Source organism: Canis aureus, chromosome 2 (assembly GCF_053574225.1).
Source record: "Canis aureus isolate CA01 chromosome 2, VMU_Caureus_v.1.0, whole genome shotgun sequence".
Taxonomy (NCBI): domain Eukaryota; kingdom Metazoa; phylum Chordata; class Mammalia; order Carnivora; family Canidae; genus Canis; species Canis aureus.
The window spans coordinates 59,776,536-59,799,819 of record NC_135612.1 but is presented as its reverse complement, the minus strand read 5'-3'; the positions used below and the strand labels follow the sequence as shown (position 1 = coordinate 59,799,819).

Here is a 23,284-nt window from a genome sequence, read left to right as displayed (position 1 = left end):
CCTCCAGACACGAGGAGCGTGCTGAAGCTGTAGGGCACACCGGGGCTTGTGTCGATGGTACAATGTGCTATTTGTCTATCTCAGTGTTATTAGATAGACATGACCTTTGTGAATATTCACCCATTCATTACTACCCTGGTCATTACGTACTCAAAAGCAGAAGGAAAAAAATCCTCTTGTGTTTCTGTGCAGAATCCATGGTTGCTCCCTATCTGGAACTCAAAAAATTTAACATAAGAATACCTAAAGCAATCACACAGATTTAAGGACGATCATGAAAGAGCGTACAAAGATGAAACTCCTTCAAAAAACAAAAGAACAAAATCATGACGACTGAATATCACTACAAATGGTTCATTTGTTTCAAACACAAGTCTCAGAATGTAGTACAACCAAAGAACATTTCCCCAAACTTAAAAGCATTTTAGAAGTAAATGCCACTTTGTACGCAGGTACTTTGAAAGGATTTTTAAAATTTTATTTATTTGTTTATTTTAAGTAGGGCACACACACAGCACAGAGCCCAATATGGGGCCTGAACTCACGATCCTGAGATCAAGACCTGAGCTGAGGGGATCCCTGGGTGGTTCAGCGGTTTAGCGTCTGCCTTTGGCCCAGGGCATGATCCTGGAGTCCCAGGATCAAGTCCCACGTCGGGATCTTTGCATGGAGTCTGCTTCTCCCTCTGCCTGTGTCTCTGCATCTCTGTGTGTGTGTGTGTGTCTCTTGTGAATAAATAAAATCTTTAAAAAAAGAAAAAAAAAAGACCTGAGCTGAAATCAAGAGTGGGACACTTAACTGACTGCACCACCAAGGCGCCCAGAGGGCTGCTTTTTGACAGCTCAGCACCCTAATTACCCCAGACTACCTCTGGGGCAGCATCCTCTCAAATTCTTGGTCCCTATGGCTCCAGGTGTCCCCTCCTCCTGGGAGGTGGGTCAGGAATCGGGGCAATGACCAAGCTGCCCTACCAGGAGGAGCCCCGGCTCTGCCTGCTGTGCTCACACAAATGAGGGTGGGAGTCTGGGGTTACAGTGGAGAGGGGGGGGGCAGGGTGTGTTTGAGAATAAAGGCAATAGATAAGACAAAAGCTTCACAGTGGGGCAGAGACTACAGAAGGCCCCAGGTCAAGCTGCCACTGAGGCCAGCCGTAGCCTCTGGACATTTCAAGTTTTTATCTATTTATTTCAAGTTTTTTTTTTTAAGATTTTATTTATTTATTCATGAGAGACACAGAGAGAGAGAAAGAGGCAGAGACACAGGCAGAGGGAGAAGCAGGCTCCATGCAGGGAGCCTGATGCAGGACTTGATCCCAGGACAGCAGGATCATGCATGCCCCAAGCCAAAGGCAGGTACTCAACTGCTGAGCCACCCAGGTGACCCAAGATTTTGTTTTTAAGTAATCTTTACAACCAACATGGAACTCAGACCTACAATCCTGATCAAGAGTCGCAGTCTCCACTGACTGAACCAGCTGAGTACCCCTGGACATTTCCAACCTTTTAAACCAATAAATGAAAATAAATAAATAAATAAATAAATAAACAAACAAACAAACAAACAAACCAACCAACCAATACACGCTCCCAAATGGACTAGCTGTGTGACCCTCAGCAAGGAACTGAGCCACTATGTGTAAGCACCTCCGCCTACAGGATAGAGAGCTCAGGGCCGCTGAGAAGGTACAGGGCATGGAAAGTGAGCACTCTGACTTGTGGCTGCCTTGCAATACATGGTGTGCTGGTCTCTACTACCACTTCTGTGTAAGTAAGTCCAAGCTGGGTTTTCTGTGATAATCAAAGGCTCCTTGGGACACCCAGGTGGCTCAGTGGTTGAGTGTCTGCCTTTGGCTCAGGGCATGATCCTGGAGACCCAGGATCGAGTCCCACATCGGGCTCCCTGCATGGAGCCTGCTTCTCCCTCTGCCTGTGTCTCTGCCACCTCCCCCCCACATTAATAAATAAATAAAATCTTAAAAAGAAAAAAAAGGCTCCTAGTAAAGATTTCATGATGCTGAGAACATTAATATCTAAAGACATAAATGTTTTAATAAACGCTTGGATGATAGTCTTGATTTACTTAATTATAGAAGAAAACCAAGTATGTGTAGGGTTCTAAGAATGGGGTAGTGAAAGGTAGGCCTATCTTCCTAAAATAACTCTTCCTACTCGTGGCAAACTATGAGGAACTTGCTATTGACCATCAATCCAGCACAACCCTGAGCAGGAAAAGTAAACTCCCCCTTCTATTTACGGTTTTGAGGAGCTTCCCTGCTGGCCAATTTTAAGTAAGACTAGAAAATATTTTGGGGAGGCACCTGGGTGGCTCAGTCAGCTAGATGTCCACCTCTTGATCTCAGCTCAGGTCTTGATCTCAGGGTCATGGGGTTCAGGTAGCTTGCACTGGGTTCTGCAGCAGCCTACTTAAATATATATATATATTTATGCTTTTATTTATTTTTTTTTAAAACAACTTAACTCAAATTTATTTTAACAGAGACTTTAATGCTCTGAATGTCTGGGCAATGCATGCTGCCATGGCACCCACTTTCACTCTGTAGGGACTCAACTCCTAATTCAAATGTGAACAAAAACAAATGCAACGTTTCCCCTCTCTACAAACCACAAGTACAGTAAAAAACGGTAAATCAATTCCACATCATTTCTAAAGCTTGCCTTTACAGCTGAGTGTTATGTTATTCATTCAGTATTTATTATATATGAAAACAAAAACAATAAAACTAATATTAAAAATGGGCATGTGATCTGGGTCTGACAGACACAAGTTTACATCCTGACTCATTATTGTGGGCCTCAGACAGATCACCTAACCTCTCCAAGTGCCCACTTCCACACAAGTGAAAACAGAGGTGTGGTATGAGGGCTGACTAAGGTGTGGTATGAGGGCTGACTAAGGCAGTCCCTACAGCACATGGCTGGCACTGCGCCCGGTGCTCTCTACATGACAAGGCTACTGATCTCAAAAAGATAAGGCATTCCAGTAGAATGCCAATTACTAAAAGTAGAGGGGAAACAAAGCTAGAAAAAAAGCACCACTTTGCAGCCATCAGTTATAGGTGATTCAGGCGGAAGCATCTAGGTACGGTGTAAGTGCCAGTCTCTCTGCATGGGTCACCTGATTACACGGGAAGAATGCTCAGGTTACGCTGGAGAAACCTGGCAGACATCACCAAAGCCAGCACTGACATCATGAAGCAGACTGACATCATGGGCACCTGCCACGGTGCAAGGAAAAGAAGGGAGCACCATCATTCATGGAACGTCACTGCCATCAACACATCGCTCAAGGAATGTCACTGCCAGCAACACATAAGCTGACTCTACACAGGAGCAAACGTCAGGCAACCACAAAGTTAGAAGATATTCCTCAAAAACAGCTAGTCTGTAATCTTCAAAAATATCAACATCGTGAGGCACAAAGGAAAGATACGGAACCATTTCAGATTAAAGGAGCCAGGAGGAGCAACCAGTGAAGTCAGTGCATGTTCTCCAATGGGATCCTAGATGACAGGAAAGCTGCGACGATGGACGTTACTAGGACAACAGATAAAAAGGGAACATTGACGGATGTTTTATACTACTGTGTTGATGTTAATTTTCCTGAATTTTATAACTGTAACACGGCTATCTAAGAAAGCCCACTCTTTTTTTATAAATTTATTTTTTATTGGTGTTCAATTTGCCAACATATAGAATAACACCCAGTGCTCATCCCATCAAGTGACCCCCTCAGTGCCCACCACCCAGTCACCCCCACCCCCCACCCACCTCCCCTTCCACCACCCCTAGTTCGTTTCCCAGAGTTAGGAGTCTTTCATGTTCTGTCTCCCTTTCTGATATTTCCCACTCATTTTTTTCTCCTTTCCCCTTTATTCCCTTTCACTATTTTTTTTTTAATTTTTATTTATTTATGATAGTCACAGAGAGAGAGAGAGAGGCAGAGACATAGGCAGAGGGAGAAGCAGGCTCCATGCACTGAGAGCCTGATGTGGGATTCGATCCCGGGTCTCCAAGATCGCGCCCTGGGCCAAAGGCAGGCGCCAAACCGCTACGCCACCCAGGGATCCCCCCTTTCACTATTTTTTATATTCCCCAAATGAATGAGACCATATTATGTTTGTCCTTCTCCAATTGAGAAAGTTCACTCTTAAAAAAACATGCCAATTTTCTTGGGGTCAAGGAGAACCACAAGGAGTGAAAAGAAATAAAACAAAAATGGGAAAATATGAGCAACAGGTAACTGCGTGAAGCATGCACCTAGTGCCTTGCCCTATTTCTTGTCATCTGATGTTTGAAATTATTTCACAAAAAGTCAAAAACAAAAATGATGAATATTTGGGGGTGCCTGGGTGGCTCAGTGGGTGAAGTGTCTCCCTTTGGCTCAGGTCATGATCTCAGGGTCCTGGGATCAAGTCCCACCGACAGGCTTCTTGCCCAGTGGGGAGTCTGCTTCTCCCTCTTCCTCTACCACCACCCCCTGCTCGTGCTTTCTCTCTCTCAAATAAATAAATAAAATCTTTTAAAAAATGATTTCTATGCTCAGGACCTTATAATCTACTGGGAAAGATAATACCTTCTAATAACTGCAATGAGCAGCTCTCCAGAAGAGACTCCAGGCTTAGAAGCAGATGACACAGCTTCAAGGTGGGGGGGTGGGGAGAAGCAGAGGAGGATGCCCAGGGCCACGGGGCCCTGCAAGGCAGGTTCGAACCCAGGTTTATACCTACATCTAAAAGTGACATGCAGCTGAGCTCCTGATTAGTGGAGGGTGCACTTACTGAAGCATGGTAATTGAGGGAGGGAGGAAGGGAGAGAGAGAGGGAGGGAGGGAGGGAAGAATTCAGGGAAACAGACTGTGGCACATCCCCAGCATCCACAGTGGAGGTGCTGCTCTCTAGGGCAGCTCAGGAACCAGGTGATGCCACAACGGCATTTATAACTGCTCAAATCGGAGACTGGTGCTTAACTCTGCTGGTTATTCCACCTCACAGGCCCAGGACTGATTAGCCTTTCTTTCTACCCACTCTGGGCAGCAGAGACCAAAGTCATGTACAAAACCGGTTTCTTAGAACTCAGGAGCTCGTGTGTTTGTTTTAACCAAGATTAGGAAAAATGAGGGATTAAATGTAATCCCTCATTTAAGGCAGGTAATGCTGGTAGCTGCAGCAATAGCCTTAAAACTGTCCATTTCTAAGTCAAGATTAGACTTACGGACTGAGGCTGCAAAAAGCCTTGAGGAAACAGACACCCAAATGCCAAGTCCTCTGGCCTCCAAACGAGGAGCTAGGCCATCACGATGTGACCCAGGGAGCAGGACTGTGAACCAGTGTCTGAATCACAGAGGGTGGGCAAGGCCATCCACTCCTCTTCCTCCTGTTGGGGAGACTGCCCTCGGCTCTACACCCAGACTCTCTTCCTGGGGGAACAGTGAGTGCATCCCTCCCCAGAGTCATGGGAAGGTAACATCCAGGGCAAACTGACCTCCCAGGTCATCTTTTATTTAAAACAAGGATCATTTTCAATTTGACCTTCCCCATCAGCAGGGGACTTGGCACTGGGCTGAGGGAAGAGTATTTTAGGAGCCTTTATTTCCCTTTGGAGTCTCCTTGCAACTCCAAACACATTCTGTTTTCACTAATCCTTTTAATTATTTTTTATTATTTTCTTTATTTGAGGGAGTGCACAAGTGTGTGCACACAAGAAGGATCAGGGAGGGGGGCAGAGGGAGAAGCAGATTCCCTGCTGAGCAGGGAGCCCAAGGTGGGGCTCGACCCCCGGACCCTAGGTCATGACCCGAGCCAAAGGCAGACACTCAACCCACTGAGCCATCCAGGTACCCCTATTCTCACTAATCTTTATCTGTCCTGCTCCCTAAAAATGAGGCAGCACCCTGGAAGGAGGATCGAACACTGGGGACAGAGAGCTGCCTTGCCCCTGAACCCCAAGCCCTACTGAGAAAGGAACCAGAGGAATCACAAACACATCTCATCAGAGAGATGTCAACTCTAATCTTAACAGTAGGCCCATGTTTCGTTCCCTTCTTAATGTTCTACAGCATGCAGTACATAAATACTTGGTGCTAAGAAACTTATTGGCATTAATAATATATTCTGGAAAGATACTGTTAACACATAATCCTAAGAGTACACAATTTTTGAGTTAAGCGAAGTATCTTCCTCATTCCTGGAAATAAAAATTCTTCCATGTTTGTAGATGTAACATTGTATTTGCCCCTAAAAACATATATATATTTTACATTTACTAGGAAGATGATGGAAAATAATAAGAGCCTTAGTAAGGAAATGATATAAAAGAGTGATTACCAATATAACATATTCTCTGATTAGGTTATATGTAACACCCTGAAAACACTAACCTAATTATCAGCAGCCAAAGCAGTAAGCAACCTAGAAGCAGGGAAAATAGGGCTATGTCCGCCAGAAAGGATAAGGAACAACAGCAGTAACACACTCTATACAGCTGGTGAGTGACCAACGTTAAACACAGTGGTGAAATGCTGTATTTATAGTACTTGGAGGTTCTTCTGTGGTTTGGAAGGCCAAAGCCACTTTCTTCTGTTAGTGAAACTTTATTCCTGCTTTCAGTGTTAGTAACAATGGTTTGAAACAACAAAAGCAGCCACAAAACACTGCTTCGTGTGACCTTTGCACACAAAAGTCACCCAGAGCTCCTGTGGTCACTGGTGACAACTGTACTGCCCTTTGGGCAGGCCACACTTCAGGAGCTCCTTTTGGAGAGTGGAACTGGAATTGGGCTTTTTCTCTCAAGAACGTAGATTTGGGGGATCCCTGGGTGGCGCAGCGGTTTGGCGCCTGCCTTTGGCCCAGGGCGCGATCCTGGAGACCCGGGATCGAATCCCACGTCAGGCTCCCGGTGCATGGAGCCTGCTTCTCCCTCTGCCTGTGTCTCTGCCTCTCTCTCTGTGTGTGACTATCATAAATAAATAAAATTAAAAAAAAATAAGAAATAAAAAATAAAAAAAAAAAGAACGTAGATTTGCAGGCAGCCCGGGTGGCTCAGTGGTTTAGTGCCGCCTTTAGCTCAGGGCATGATCCTGGGGTCCCAGGATAGAGTCCCACATTGGGCTCCCTGCAGGGAGCCTGCTTCTCCCTCTGCCTGTGTCTCTGCCTCTCTCTCTGTGTCTCTCGTGAATAAGTAAAATCTTAAAAAAAAAAAAAAAAACAGATCCTAGATTTGCTTACTTTCTCACTTCCAACTCAGCACCGAAATCAAAATGTATAATGGTCGACTTATGGGGTGATCCACAATGACTTAAGGCTACACTGTGTGCTTTTACCCAGCTTCTAGGGCCACTGGTTTATAACACATACTTCGGTTAAGAAGCAGTTTAACATGAAAATGAAACATTAAACTCCGGAATGTCAAGAAGTATAACTGAGTGAGAACGATGCTGGGTCATGATGTGTGATGCTCCTAACCCACAGAAAGGAGCACTACTCAAAGGCAGCAGGTCACCAAACCCTCACTGCCCAGGACAAGATCTAGAGTCTGAGCCAGAGCGTGGTCCATACTGAGAAAATCTAAGTACAGAGAAAGCAGCTGGACTAACCAGTCACATAACGCTCCCCAATAGGTTAGGAGTTTGTAAACGCTGGCAGCCTACAAGCTTTTCTGGAGCACCAAAGCGCTCTCTGAAGAGAAATGCAAACATGCAGACACAATCAGGATTTGTCACAAAACACATAAGGTAGGGAAATACCTGTTCCTGCAGATCGTAGTCATAGCTGTCGTGCAGCAGAAGACTAAGGACGTAGCGGGTATAAATCATGGCATCAATGCCACATTTCTCCAGCTCCTGTCCCAGCCAGGTCTGCACTGGGCCCAGAGCATGAAGCAGAGACATTTCAGAAACAGATACGGGGCCTGGATAAGAGCTTGAGGAGCTTTCAGATGGTAAACCATCCACAACAACTGTACAGATAGGGCGCATGAATTTAGGTTGCTGACATCCTTAAAATGTGAAGCATTTTCTGCAGTTGATGTTCTGTTGGTATCTGGAGGGGATTTTCACTCCAGTAAAAAGGAGAGATGCTTGACATCTAGGATAAGCATCTATTTTTGCTGGCAGTCAGCCATTAGAACAGAATTTCCCTCTTCAGGCATGACCAGTGAATCAACATCCTGACAGCAATACACACGCAGATGTGATTTTCTACTTTATTTTCACATTGAGGCCAAATGGAAGTCTCCGGCAGAACCTACAAAAATGAGAGAGAGAAAAAAAGGTACACATTATATAAAGATATAAATTACTGATCTTTTGGAAAAATCCAAATGAACTGTTTACTGAAATTTGATGTCTTTGAACATGGATTTCTTTTTGCTGTCATGTTTGACATTTTAAGTCAAGTGATATTTCTTTTTTTTTTTTAATTTTTATTTATTTATGATAGTCACAGAGAGAGAGAGAGAGAGGCAGAGACATAGGCAGAGGGAGAAGCAGGCTCCATGCACCGGGAGCCCGATGTGGGATTCGATCCCGGGTCTCCAGGATCGCGCCCTGGGCCAAAGGCAGGCGCCAAACCGCTGCGCCACCCAGGGATCCCAAGTCAAGTGATATTTCAAAATTTTAAGCTTACATCATTTAAAAGAAAGGAAAACTCAGAAATTTACATTGTTGTGCTTGTACTCAATCAAACCAATGTTTATTCTGCTACCTCAAGACACCGGGCTAATAAAATTTTGTTCCTCTGTAATGCTGAAAGAATTTGTATGGTAACAAATCACTAGTTCATTTTTAAGTGTAGCAGAAGCAAGCAGCTGAATAGTAATTTCATTTAGACAATGGTTAAAAATTAGTCCTTTAAAGTGAAGGTTTCATAAAGGTAATCAATCATTTCGTATAGCTACAAGCTTTGCATGGCTGCTCACTATTTTATTTCATAAAAGTGAAAGTAAAACATGTATTTGGCTCATAGCCACACCAGGCTGTATGGTTACACCTGATGTAACTTTTATTCTTTTACACCTTGGCTGATGGTTTGCTTACTGCTATGATAGATGCCATGTTCTTAATAGCTTTTTCCCCTAAGTTAACCTACTTTCAATATGTCAAACTAATCTAACAACGGCCTTATTAAATCACTCATGCCACCAGAAGATGAAAACTACCACAGTGACAAGTAAATCTCATCAACTCAGCTTTTGCATGAATTTTAGCAGACAATAAGAGGGTTACCAAAAGTGATTTAGGAGCCACTGAGTGGCTCAGTCGGTTAAGCGTCCAACTCCTGATTTAGGCTCAGGTCATGGACTCAAGGTCAAGAGACTGAGCCCTATGTCAGGCTCCCTGCTCAGTGGAGAGTCTACTTGAGATTTTTTTCCCCTGTCACTCTGCCCCTTACCCTACTCACATTCTTACTACTTAAAAAAAAAAAAAAAATTAAAGGTATTATTAGTTAGTAAAAGTATCAAGTCTGAAAGACGTTTCCCCAAAGACTTAAGACTCCACTTCTTGTATTTCATGAATAACTACACAGTAACTTTTACAGACTTTAAAGAAAAATGTTCAAATCTACCATAGGACTAAGTTACTATATTAAGTTGTTAACGTATATTCTATTTTCAAAATTTTTCTCTACCATACAGTCTTTTCTGAATTATGGAAAATAGATAAAGTAAATGTTTTTCTATAATTTTCACTTGCTGAAATTTTCCAGCTGACTCTCAAAATTAAAACATATTTCATTAATTCTTTAAAATGACTGAATCTTCGGATGCCAGAGAGATCATCAATTAAACAATACACTGAATTCTGGGAACACCCCCTGAAGCAAGGTGACATGCTGGTTCTCATTCAATGACAATCAACCTAGATGGAGAACAGACTTGAAGCAACAGCTGAAGGCGCTAGATGAAAGATCTAAGGCAGCTTAAGCTCACAGCAAACAGCACTTAAGATCGGCAGAGAGTAGCCTTCAGAATTCAGTAGAGTACTAATCAGGGCATGCATGTGATAAACTCCCCGATCACAGGAGAAGATCATCAAGAAAACTAGAAGGAAATAGGACTTGGGGACGCCTGGGTGGCTCAGCAGTTGAGCATCTGCCTTCGGCTCAGGGCGTGATCCCACGGTCCTGGGATCAAGTCCCACATCAGGCTCCCTGCATAAAAGCCTGCTTCTCCCTCTGCCTATGTCTCTCTCTGTGTCTCTCATGAATAAATAAATAAAATCTTAAAAAAAAAAACAAACAAACAAAGGAAATAGGACTTGATGTTCAGCATGCCCAGGGATGGTGCTGTTTCCTACCAGCCAGAGTTGAAAACCAACTAATTCAGAGACACACCCCTGACTCTGTAGGGGAATTAGCCCTAGAGAGAACAGTGTGTGACTAATATATACCAAAAGGAAGACCTGAAGGGCCAAAGTATTTCTAATTTCATTATGGTCCCAGAACAAACCTCAAGAAATGTATAGGAACACAAAAATACTGAGCATCTTAAAAAGTAAGATTCAGGGGCACCTGGATGACTTGGTTGGTTGAGCATTTGCCTCTTGGTTTCGGCTCTGATCATGATCTTATTATGGTGATGGGATCAAGTCCAGTATCAGGTTCCCCACTTGGTATGGAGTCTCTGAAGACTTCCCTCCTGCTCCCCTCACTCCCCCCCCCCAACTTGTGCTCTCTCTGAAATAAATCTTTTTTTTTTTTTAAGTAAAATTTATAATGGTTGGAATCCAATAAAAAAAGTAGGAGACATGCAGACAAGCAGGCATAAAGGAAATAGAAATGAAGAGAAAAATAAATTCACTGAAACCAACTCAGAATTGACACAAAAGTGAGAATTAGCAGAAAAGGATTCTGAAGCAGTGATTATGACTAAAGGCCATATATGTAATTAATGAGCAGAGAACAGAAGATATAAAGACTGAAAGTCAAACATATACAGATGAAAACTACAATGTCAGAGAGAAAAAAGCAGACAGGATGGGGGTAATGGCAGATTAACCCCTTCAGAAGGAAAGATTCCAGTCTTACACTGCAAAAGAAACCATACAAAATGAAACAGAGAGAAAGGAACAAATTAATACAGCTTCAGCAAGCTGTATGACAATTTTAAGAAACCTAACATGTGTAATTGGAAGAGAAAGAGAAGGGGACAAAGAAATATTTGAAGAAATAATGGCCAACATTTTCCCAAAATTGATAACAACTAAGATCTAAGAAGTTCACTGAACTCTAAACACAGAAACATGAAGAAAGTGATACCCAGGCTTCCTGCAACAAAACCATTCAAATGGTAAAGCAAAGAACCACAAAGCCTCTGGGGAGAAAAGACACATCAGGTAGAACAGAGCAAAAGATGACTAAGGACACCAAGTTTTGGAGCACCTGGGTGGCTCAGATAAGTGTCTGCCTTCAGCTCAGATTGGGATCTTAGGGTCCTGGAATCAAGCCCTGCATCAGACTCTCTGCTTAGCCGGGAGCCTGCTTTTCCCCTCTCCCTCTGCCTGCTGCTCCCTCCTGCTTGTGCTGTCAAATAAATAAATAGACTCTTTAAAATAAGATGAAGGAAAAAAAAAAAGAACACCAAGTTTCTTGTCAGAAACAGGCAAAGGAGAAAGATAATCAGTCAAAAAAATGTTAAAGGACTGGAAGAAAAACCCATCAACATAGAATTCTATACTCATCACAAAATCTTCCAAAACGAAGTTGAAACGAAGACTTTTTTCAGACATGCAAATGCTGGAAGAATCCAGCAATAGCAGCAGATAGCTCTGGGAAGTGTTACAGGAAGTCCTTCAGGCTAAAGGAAGATGACACCAGAACAAAACATGCATCCACTCAAAGGAACAAAGTGCACCAGAAATAAAAAAAGAAAAAGAAAAAGAAAAACTACATTTTTCTTTTTATTTTTATTTTTTTATTTCAATATCTTCAAAAGATAATTCCACTATTGAAACAAAAATAGTAACAATTTATTGTGAGGTTTGTAACATACGTGGAAGCAAAATGGAGGGTAACAGAACGCGAAGCTGGATGCGGGGGTTAATAACACTCCTACCAGCTCCTCCCATATTACCTGCAATGGGAGAATGCCACCTGGAGACAGATTGTGATACAACAGCTGTTAATAATCACAATAAACATAAATGGTCAAACCAACCAATTAAAAAGCAGAGGTGGTCAGACTGGATTTTAAAACTGCAAGATGCAAATATATGCTCCTTATAAAAATATCCACATTCAAAGTTCCAAGTAAAGGGATGGGAAGAGATACACCATGCCAACATTAACAAAAAGCAAGGTGCAGGGGCATCTGAGTGGCTCAGTTGGGCAGCTGACTCTTGATTCTGGAGTCCTCAGATCAGCCCACATGGGCTCCATGCTCAGTAGCGAGTCTGCTTGAGGATTCACTCTCTCCCTCTCATGTCTGCCCCTCCCCATGCTTGCCCTCCTTCTCTCTCAAATAAACATTTTCTTTTCTAGATTTTATTTAAGAGAGAAAGACACAGATAGCAAGAGAGAACATGAACAAGAAGAAGGAGAAGGAGAAGCAGGCTCCACACTAAGCAGGGAGCCCGATTAGACCCTGGGATTATGACCTGAGCCAAAGACAGATGTTTAACCAACTAAAGCCACATAGGCGCCTCATAAATAAATCTTAAAAAAAAAGGGTACAAGGTAGAATGATTATAGTATCTGACATTTTAGAGCAAGGAGTAGTAACAGAAGTAAAGGTCATTTCGTGACGATAAAGGGGTCAATTACCAAGGGATGTAACAGTCCTATTTATTACATACCTGGTAGCAGAGTTACAAACTGTGTGAATAAAAACTGATAGCATTTCAAGATATAAACAAAGCCATTATTTGTACTAGATATCAAAATCCCCCTCTCTCAAACACTGAAAGAAATAAACACCAAGTCCGTAAGGATTTAGAAGACTCGAGCAATATTATCATCAATCTGACAGAAGACTGTATTCTGGGCCATAAAGAAGGTTGTAACAAATTTAAAAGGATTCAAATCATAGAAAATATACTCTTTGACCATATGGAACTAAATTATAAGCTAATCAGTAGTGCCTGGGTGGCTCAGTCAGTTGAGTGTTGGACTCTTGATTTCGGCTCAGGTCATGATCTCAGGGTTTTGAGATGGACACTGGAACCTGCTTGATATTCTTTCTCCCCCTTGTACTTCCTCCTTTCTCGCTTGCTCTTAAAAAAAAGAAAAAAAGAAAAGTGGTTTCAACCCAAGTATAGGATTCTCTGTTGTCATTAAGAAATTTCACACTTCTTTAGACAAGTGCAAAGATTCAAGAAGTGGGTGAGAAAAAAAATCAACATAAAAATGCAAAATGAAGCAAAGCACACTGAACTCCCAAGATCTCATCAAGGCTGGTTAAAACCTTCCCTTGCATTTTTACCCCTAACAGAACTCTTCTCGAACTTGTTCAATAACTGATGACATAACATTTTAAAATAATAGGACATATCTCTAGAGTTACTAGGGATTATGATCTTTTTTACTCTCTATAGTTCAGACTGCAGAGGAAAAGGAGAAGAGCAGAGGCTGCTAAGTCTGGTACCATCAGACTACCTGGCAGCTGTCCATGCAAGAACTCTGAGTGGATCCTAGTAATAGGGTCTGAGACAGAAAAAGTACAAGATGGCTCTTCTTGTACCATAATGGTAGGTCTAAACGTTCTTGGAGCCAGTGTCCATCCTCCCTATTCTGAACCTCAAACTTAGCAGATGACCCAGGTAGAGAATATGGAGCCCTAACAAAGCTGCTTCTCCCTAAGCAGCAAGCCTTCAACAGAGGGATGAACACATGACAGAATGAGACTCTGTTTCCAGTTCTGAACTAAAAGGAGACTCCTAGGTATGTTGGTTCTGATTTTTAATTAGAACTTATTTTGGAGGTGCCTGGGTAGCTCAATTGGTTAAGCATCTGCCTTCAGCTCAGGTTATGATCTCAAGGTCCTGGGATTGAGCCCAGCATTGGGCTCCCTGCTCCGCGAGGAGTCAGCTTCCCCCTTTCCCTCTGTATGCTCTCACACATGTGCACTCTCTCAAATAAATAAATCTTCAAAACAAGAAAACTGGGCAGCCCAGGTGGCTCAGCGGTTCAGCGCCACCTTCAGCCCACGGCGTGATCCTGGAGACCGTGGATTGAAGCCCGCGTCAGGCTTCCTGCATGGAGCCTGTTTCTCCCTCTGCCTGTGTCTCTGCCTCTCTCTGTCTCTCGTGAATAAATAAATAAGATCTTTAAAATAAAATAAAACAAGAAAACTTATTTTGGGTACAATCAATGACATGGTCAAAACAGTGGAACGGTCTGACAAACACAGGCAAAACCCATTTAATGTTTGCCTGGCAAATTCAAGAACACAGCTGGCAAACACCCAAATTTCAAACTGTTACGCTCATTCCAAATGTGAAATTTAATCAATATGAAGTTAAATTTCATTTCGGTTTAACTAAATTCTCCAAAAAAATTTTTTAAGATTTTTAAAAATTTTTATTTATTTGAGAAAGAGAGAGAACAAGAGAGAGAGAAAATAATTGGGGAGGGACAGAGGGAGAAGCAGATTCCCTGCTGAGCAGAGAGCCTGATGAGGAGATCGATCCCAGGACCCTGAGATGATGACCTGAGCCACATGCTTAACTGAATTATTCACCCAGGTGCTCCTCCAAAAGAGGTTTTTTGTTTTTTAAGATTTAATTTATTTATTCATGAGAGACACACAGAAAGAGGCAGAGACATAGGCAGAGGGAGAAGCAGACTCCCTGTGGGAAGCCTAATGCAGGACTCAATCCCAGGACCCCAGGATCATGACCTAAGCCAAAGGCAGACGCTCAACCACTGAGCCGAGGCACCTCTCTAAAAGAGTTTTTTTTTTTTTTTAAGACTTTATTTATTTATTCATGAGACACACACACAGAGACACAGGCAGAGGGAGAAGTAGGCTCCATGCAGGGAGCCTGACAGGGGTCTCCAGGACCACGCCCTGGGCTGCAGGCAGTGCTAAACCACTGCGCCACCAGGGCTGCCCCTCCAAAAGAGTTTTAAAGAAAAAGCACCAGGCTTTCTGTTTTGCTTCACTTCATTTTTTCAACATCTGATTCTTTCTCCAAAAGTTTACAGAGTTAAGAAGGCCTTCGGATCATCGTATCTTTCTCCCATGCAAAACTAACCCGAATCATCCCAAAGACTGGATTGCATAAATGATCATTTAAAAGGTCCCACAATAGGGGTATCTGGGTGGCTCAATCGATTAAGTGTCTGCCTTCAGCCCAGGTCATGATCCCAGAGTCCCGGGATCGAGCCCCACACTGGGCTCTCTGCTCAGTGGGGGTTTGCTTCTCCCTCTGCTCCTCACCCCACTCATACTCACTAGCACATGCTCTGTCTCTCCAATAAATATATTTTTTAAATACATAAAAAAGGGGCAGCCCAGGTGGCTCAGCGGTTTAGCGTCTGCCTTCAGCCGAGGGCCTGATCCTGGAGACCCAGGATGCAAAAAAATATACATAGCTATAATTAAATGCCCATGGAAGTTTCTATATCACTTATGTCTTTTTTAATTCTTGAAGGTAGCACAAAAGAGTGGAAAGTACATGAGCCCAGCATAACATTTAGGGTTTTGTAGTCCATCTCACCTTCGCTACTTAAGAGCTGGTTTCTGTAACTTGTTTCCTCACCTGTAAAACAGAATAATATATATGTGCTCTCTCTACACCTCAAATCTCTCACAAGGTTGTTGCAATGAGCAAATATTTTGTGGCCTTTGCATTTCATAAAGTCATACGAATGGAAGGTACTGTTACAAACTACCCCCCTCGGGCAGCCCCAGTGGCCCAGCGATTTAACACCGCCTTTGGCCTGGGGTGTGATCCTGGAGACCCAGGATCGAGTCCCACCGTTGGGCTCCCTGCATGGAGCCTGCTTCTCCCTCTGCCTGTGTCTCTGCCTCTATCTCTCTGTCTCTCTCATGGATAAATAAATAAATCTTTAAAAATAAAAATAAAAGCCTTTAATTCTTTATCTAGTCTGTATAAACATTTTCGAGTCATATAATTAGTCCCAAAGGATTTGTCCACAAGGAAAAAAAGAAAACCGACCTAATACTTATTATACAAGTAAATATTTATTTAACAAATAATTAAGACTTGGTAAGGCTACAAGTTTCATATGAGTAATTTAACAAGGGATTTTTGAGGTGGAATGAAGGTCATTTTGAAGAAGTTCACTGATCTTCCAAAATCTCTTCCCTTATTATAACAACGTGCCAAGAAACATAATGCTGTCTTTCTGTACTCTTCGTAACACCACACACATTCCTAGAAGTAATTCAAATTACAGCCCCCATTAGTGGGTGTGACAAGTCACCTAGGGTACAAGCAGCAGTGAGTCCTATAAGCTCTGAGAATCAGACATTCTGTAGTTCAGTTTCTTTAGAGCTCAAGCACAGGAGACAAGTGACCAGCTAAATTTAAATATTAGAGTATTTCCCTTCTTCTTTTGTAATATAGTGAATTTTTTTTTTATAGTGAATGTTTTTAGATTTGCTGGAAACATATAAAAATTATTTCAAAAGCACCATCTCGGGCAGCCCGGGTGGCTCAGCGGTTTAGTGCCACCTTCAGCCCAGGGCGTGATCCTGGAGACCCGGGATCAAGTCCCACATCGGGCTCCCTGCATGGAGCCTGCTTCTCCTGCCTGTGTCTCTGCCTCTCTCTGTGTGTCTCTCATGAATAAATAAAACCTTAAAAAAAAAAAAAAAGCACCATCTCTTTCTGACATGGTACATATCTATCATCTGTGGAATATTCTCAATTTGCTTGTGTTACAGCATAACTGATCATAAAGAGCACCAGTCAACAGTTCTAAACCGTGTTTCTCTGGGCAAAATGGAAAGGGCAGATCTTGTGGAGGGAAATCTGTTCAACAGACTTACTCTCCAAGCACTTCTGCTTTTCTGCTCAAGTGAATCCCATCTACTTTCATTAAAAAACAAAAACAAAAAAAACTAAGTATTTTTCTAAATACAAGAGAAGGATGTGGCAGCCTGGGTGGCTCAGCGGTTTAGCACCACCTTCAGCCCAGGGCCTGATCCTGGAGACCCAGATCGAGTCCCACGTAGGGCTCCCTGCGTGGAGCCTTCTTCTCCCTCTGCCTGTGTCTCTGCCTCTCTCTGGTGTGTGTCTCCCATGAATAAATAAATAAAATCTTAAAAAAAGGATGCCCACACACAATTTCTCCACCCTAATATAATTCACAGTATTTTCATGTGATAATTTTCATTATCAGTGTTTTTTTCCTTTCCACAGAACTTCAAATGTTTTCTGGGGCACCTAGGCAGCTCAGTCAGTTAAACATCCGCCTTCTGCTCAGGTCATGATCTCCGGGTTCTAGGACTGAGCCATGAGTCTGGCTCCCTGCTCAGTGAGGAGTCTGCTTCTCCTTCTCCCTCTGACTCTACCCCTGCTCCTTCTCTGTCTCACTCACTCTCTCTCAAATAAGTAAAAATCTTTTTTTTAAAATAGCACATAAAAAAAAAATTGGCCACACCAGCCACATTTCAAGAGCTCAAAGCCACACATGGCTAGTGGCTACTGTGCAAATATAGGACATTTCTGTCACGGCAGAAGTTCTGAACAATACTGGCTTTGATTCTCTTCAGCAAATGAACTACGTTTGACTAAAAAAGGGTCATTGGCTCAACAGAATCCATGTACCCTTCCTCATGTACCTAGGACCATGAGAGACACTCCTCATACCCAGAAAATGGGTGCTAAGCACAACCATTCTGAGACAGTACAATGTGCCAGAGGGATTGCCGGAGGGAAGTAGAAAACATCTGCCTTTGTGTTTGATAGGGGTCAAATGTCATTACAGTAGAAAGTAATCCATGGAAGGCTCAGTGACAATGTCAAACTGTATACAGAACAGCAAGAACCATGACAAAGCAAAAAGAAAACCGAGAATAATCAGGATGGGGTGCTAAAGCTCAAAATTTGGTAAGAAAGGTTATCTAGTCAAATAAAGTATATTATGCTGCAGAAATAAACAATCCCCAAATCACAGAAGCTTAACAAAGGCTTTATATGCTCCTGCTACATGTCCATCCAGGACTGGCAGGGACACTCAGCATAACCACAGCATAACCTCTCTGGTACACAAGATGTCAGTAGGGTTGCTACTGCTAGTCCAGGAACCATGGGGAAAGAAAACCTGGGTCAGAGCATGTACCAGTGCTTTAGAAACTCCTTCCTGGAAGTGAGCCCCACATCTCACCAGTCAAAGCCAAGTCTCATGGCCTCACTCACTTCAAGTGGGGGTAGGGGAAGCACACTCCTCTCCCATGCCAGGGAGGAGGGAAGAGCAGTGATAGGTGTCAATAGCCTTAAGGATTACTTCAAGAGCTAAAATGTGAGGCTCCTGATAGGAGACAACTCTAAAGTTTAACACTAGGGATGCCTGGGGGGCTCAGTCAGTTAAGCATCTGCCTTTGGCTCAGGCCACGATCCTAGCTCAGTGGGGAGCCTGCTTCTCCCTCTCCCTCTGTCTGCACCCCCACCCAACTTGAGTTCTTACTTGCTCTGCACTCCCCTCAAATAAATCTTAAAAAAAAATTTTTTTTTAAATAAAGTCTAGCACTACTGAAACCAGCATTCTGGTCAACTTGGGTGGAACATTCAAGGCAGATGAATTAAAACACTGCAAATAATAATAATAAGTCCCACAAGAGAGACTAAAGTAACAAGCTAAGGAAGGTTCTGAAGGCATGAGGACTGCTGAAACATTAACACCTAAATGGTAATGAGCCAATTCGTGCCCTAACTCCTCCAAGCAGCCATCCCTAATTACTTAAAGCCACACTGCTCTCTTCCTGTGACACTTAGGGCACTCACTGTCCTCCTGCTCTCTGCCTTTCAATGATATGCATCCATACTATTCTCCAACTGCCTCCTGCGTGTGGGTTCCTTTACAAGCAAGGCTGAAAGTTCTTCAAAGCCAAACTGTGACATATTCCACATGCTAATTAGCAGAATTTTTAGGCCTTGGCAGGTGAGCAAAACTGTGTCAAACTAAACACTCTCCCAATCTAAATGGAACACATTCTCAAAGACAGCCTTGGGAAATACAATATTCCTAATACTGGCGTGTGTGGAGAAAACGCTGAGCTCTGGTCAAGTTCTCAGCTCCCAGGTGGAGAACAACTCTAACCTAGGAGCCCCAGCTCATTCTTCCACCACCCACACGTGTGCTAGAGGCTTTCTGTGTGCCAGGTCTTGTGTATGCTGCTAGTGACACAAAATCAATAATCCTTAGGTCTGTTCTTTCTGTATATACCATCCTATGCTAGGGGGCTTTGGTCTTTATCCTTAATCAACTTGTACTTCTTCCTACTGAAACACACCACCTTCCACCTGCCCTTGGATCTAGTTTGGTACTTTTGCAATTTATGACTTGACACTAACTACATATTTTTTAACCAGTCTTCTTCACTACAACTTTCACAGTAAATTTGATAAAGTACTCAGTATACAAGAGTCTGAATTACCTGAAACTGTATAATTCCTCAATTTCTGTATTAATACAATTTTCACACATACACAAAAGCATCTGAAGGGGAAGCATAAATAAAGGACATACAAAATATAAACAGAAGAAAACAGAATAATGAAAGTAGATGTTTGAACTATGACGACTCTGGCTTTTAGATTCTACTACTTCTCACCAAGATCCTAAATATCTGCCCAATAAATCAGAGAGTGCACACATGTAACGAGGTAGTTACACACAGATTTGCATCAATTTAGAATATAAGGGATCGTTTATTTTCTTTAGTAGGTAGCACGCCTCCAGAGCAAATCTATGGCCAGAAGAGAAAATCCATAGAGAATTCACAGCCTAAACCAGAACTTGTATCACTAAAGAAACGACAGGCTAAAAGCTCATCATACATACCTGTTTAGCCTCTGAATCTGAAAAATTATGTAGATATGGACAATCAGACCCCATTGTCTCTTTCCCATCTAGAAATGTGTCAAATTTGAGGAAATGAATAAGGCTTCTGTTTAAGATAATATAACCTACAAGATTAGTGTGAGACATGAGTGCTTTCCTCACAAATAGAAAGAACTGCATGTAGATTAAATTCCCTTACTAGCCAATCTATCAGAAATGAACTGGTTCGTGTATATTCTCCAGTGACAGTTAAAATGAATTCTTTTCATGAATGTAGGGTTGTTCTTGTAGGTAAGAGTATTTACTTGATAGTAATAGGAACTAACAAAGGTCTTACTAAATTGCAGACACATAACAGACCTGGTGAATCTCTAAACTGAAAAGATTAGAAAAAAGAAGAACTAACTAGATAATGATGGTAGGTAAAAGGACTTGGTTCTACAGAGAATCAGTAGTAAAGAATAGACGTCCACTAAAGGAAAAACAAATGGGAACGACAACACAGTCTAAGGAGAGGAAATAAAAGGGAAGCTGTCAGCCTAGACTGGATAAAATCTCTCCTCTTGTCGAGGGTTTACAGAATCCAAAGGCTGGGTCAGCCTCCAGGTTCTCAGAGCTGTAACTGGCCTAACCAGAGGGAGATAAACTGCTTATACAAAGTAACACTGCTTGATTTCTAATTTTTAGTCTGTTGTCAGTTATTTGAGGATTCATTCTTATCTGTTAATATTTCTGGTTTGAAAAACTGGACTGATTTTTCCAGACTGAAATCTCTGCAGGTTATCACATTATAATAATCAGTGTCTATAACTCATCTAGATCTATTAGACATCAGAATTTGTTACCAGGAATACAGAATGGCAGTTTTATGCCTTCAAAAAAGCCCTTATTGTAGACTTACCAAAAACTGCCATTTTTCCCCTAGAAAGGGCAAACCGCATGTTGGGCAGTTTACAGAATGAAAACCCATGAGGAAAATCCTTTGGGTCAGAGGGAAAGCAGTAAATGTATACGCTGACATCTAAAAGAAACAGTCTTCCTGCAAACAATAAAACAGCTACCAAACAAACTTCAAACATCAAAACAAAATTATTATGAAATCCTAAAAGTTTTTAGAAAAATTGCTGGAAGGTGGTCAAGCTAAATTTCAGAAATTTAAAAACTTCAATTAAGAGAAACTGAACGGACCTTCAACTCTAAGAAATAAAAATTTTCAGAAACACTAAGCAAATTTATTTAGAAACAAAAAATTTAAATAAGCAGATTTTTAGAATTTTGAGAATGCAAAAAGCTCTAACATAAAATTCATTTAATCAAGGATAAAGAGTTTATCAAATAAGATACTAGATCATGGGGACATGTGGGTGGCTCAGTGGTTGAGCGTCTGCCTTCGGCTCAGGTGATAATCCCGGGGTCCTGGGATCAAGTCCCAAACTGGGGTCCCCACAGGAAGTTTGCGTCTCCCTCTACCTGTCTCTCATGAATAAATAAAATCTTTAAAAAAAAAAAAAAAAAGGATACTAGATCATGGTGTATTATAGTAGTTTTTCGGGATGCCTGGGTGACTCAGTAGTTGAGCATCTGCCTTCGACTCAGGGCATGATCCTGGGGTCCCAGGGACCGAGTCCCACCCACATCAGGCTCCCTGCATGGTGCCTGCTTCTGCCTCTGCCTCTCTCACGAATAAATAAAATCAATCAATCAAATAATCGTTTTTCAGACTGCCCCTGTTGCTTGTCAAATGTCTGTTCATAAAAATTCTACAGCTTTCAGGGGCCTGGGCAGCTCAGTTAGTTAAGGTTCCGACTCAATTTCATCTCAGGTCAGGATCTGAAGTCACATGAGATCAAGACCTCCTGTCATCAGGTTTCCTTGCTCAGAGTGGAGCCTCGTTGAGATTCTCTCCCTCCTCCCCAATACACATGCACTCTATTTAAAATACATATATATATATATATATATATAATATATATTTAATATATACATACTTTTTTTTTAAGTCTACAGCTTTCAACTACTGACCTCAAATTACAAAGTGAATTGTCTTCTGAGTTTCGAGAGGTGGGGGGAAAAATGGCCTAAAATTCTGAGGCTCACCAGTAAGAGAGTGGTTGGTCCATTTTTTAAAAATACTAATATAAAGCCATAAGCTAAGTAATACATATTACAGTTCTCCAAAATGACATTAGATAATAAGCAATTCTTTTTTAATAATAAATTTATTTTTTATTGGTGTTCAATTTGCCAACATACAGAATAACACCCAGTGCTCATCCCGTCAAGTGCCCCCCTCAGTGCCCATCACCATTCACCCCCACCCCCCGCCCTCCTCCCCTTCCACCACCCCTAGTTCGTTTCCTAGAGTTAGGAGTCTTTATGTTCTGTCTCCCTTTCTGATATTTCCTACCCATTTCTTCTCCCATCCCTTCTATTCCCTTTCACTATTATTTATATTCCCCAAATGAATGAGAACATATAATGTTTGTCCTTCTCCGATTGACTCATTTCACTCAGCATAATACCCTCCAGTTCCATCCACGTTGAAGCAAATGTTGGGTATTTGTCGATAATAAGCAATTCCTTGGTAAGATTTAGTGTTTCTCAATAAGAGATACCTAGTTCAATAAAAAATTTTGTGATCATTATCTGATTCATATCCTACTAGTTAGCAATTTTAAAGGATCAGTATAAAATCCTCTATTTGTAAAATGATATACATTTCAGAACTCAGAATAGGTTCAAAGTACATGTATTTTTCATCCATTAATTATAGGTTTCAAAGATTAAATCATCTTTAGCTGTGACTCTTAGATTAACTATGTAGTTAGAGTTCCTAGAAAGCTATTTAAATGAACATTGTCATCATTTAAAATGTAACCTGCTACAGTTTCCCCAAAGTGTATTCATTATTCTAGGTGATAAAAAAATTTATTATTTTTGCCATAGAAATTTCTTCCTTTTGCATAAATTAGGGAAATACCAGAACTGAAACAAAAGTAGGTTTATTTATTTTAGGAGGTCTTAAAACTTTTAATATGATAATGTGCATCTGGAACCTCTAGGGAGGAAACAAAGTAGATAGCATTTTCCATACTTATTTAATTACAGACCTCTTCTGTGTTCCTGAGAACACTTTGGGAAATATGACCTTTTAACCAGAAACACTTAACATTTTCCTAAGGGCCAAGTCATAAGAAAGACCTAGATCTTTTAGGGTCCTTACATCCTCAATTTCCTAAGGTTGAAAAGTTAAACTAAAGATACCATTTAAGAATAAGATCATTAAGTACACCCTTC

The 23,284-nt window shown here is 41.7% G+C and overlaps 1 protein-coding gene across 11 annotated transcripts in view; it reads right to left on the bottom strand.

Annotated features, from left to right (window-relative positions):
* The window catches only part of KIAA0232 (KIAA0232 ortholog), a 93,530-nt gene that overhangs the window by 48,885 nt on the left and 21,361 nt on the right, over window positions 1–23,284 (bottom strand). For 10 of the 11 annotated variants that reach the window (XM_077874984.1, XM_077874986.1, XM_077874991.1 and 7 more), the window contains exon 2: window positions 7,762–8,260. In XM_077874984.1, coding sequence (XP_077731110.1) covers window positions 7,762–7,992 — 231 coding nt within the window. In that variant the 5' untranslated portion in view covers window positions 7,993–8,260. Of the gene's footprint in view, window positions 1–7,761; window positions 8,261–23,284 lie in introns of those variants that run through there. The other variant, XM_077874994.1, reaches the window with a different exon arrangement.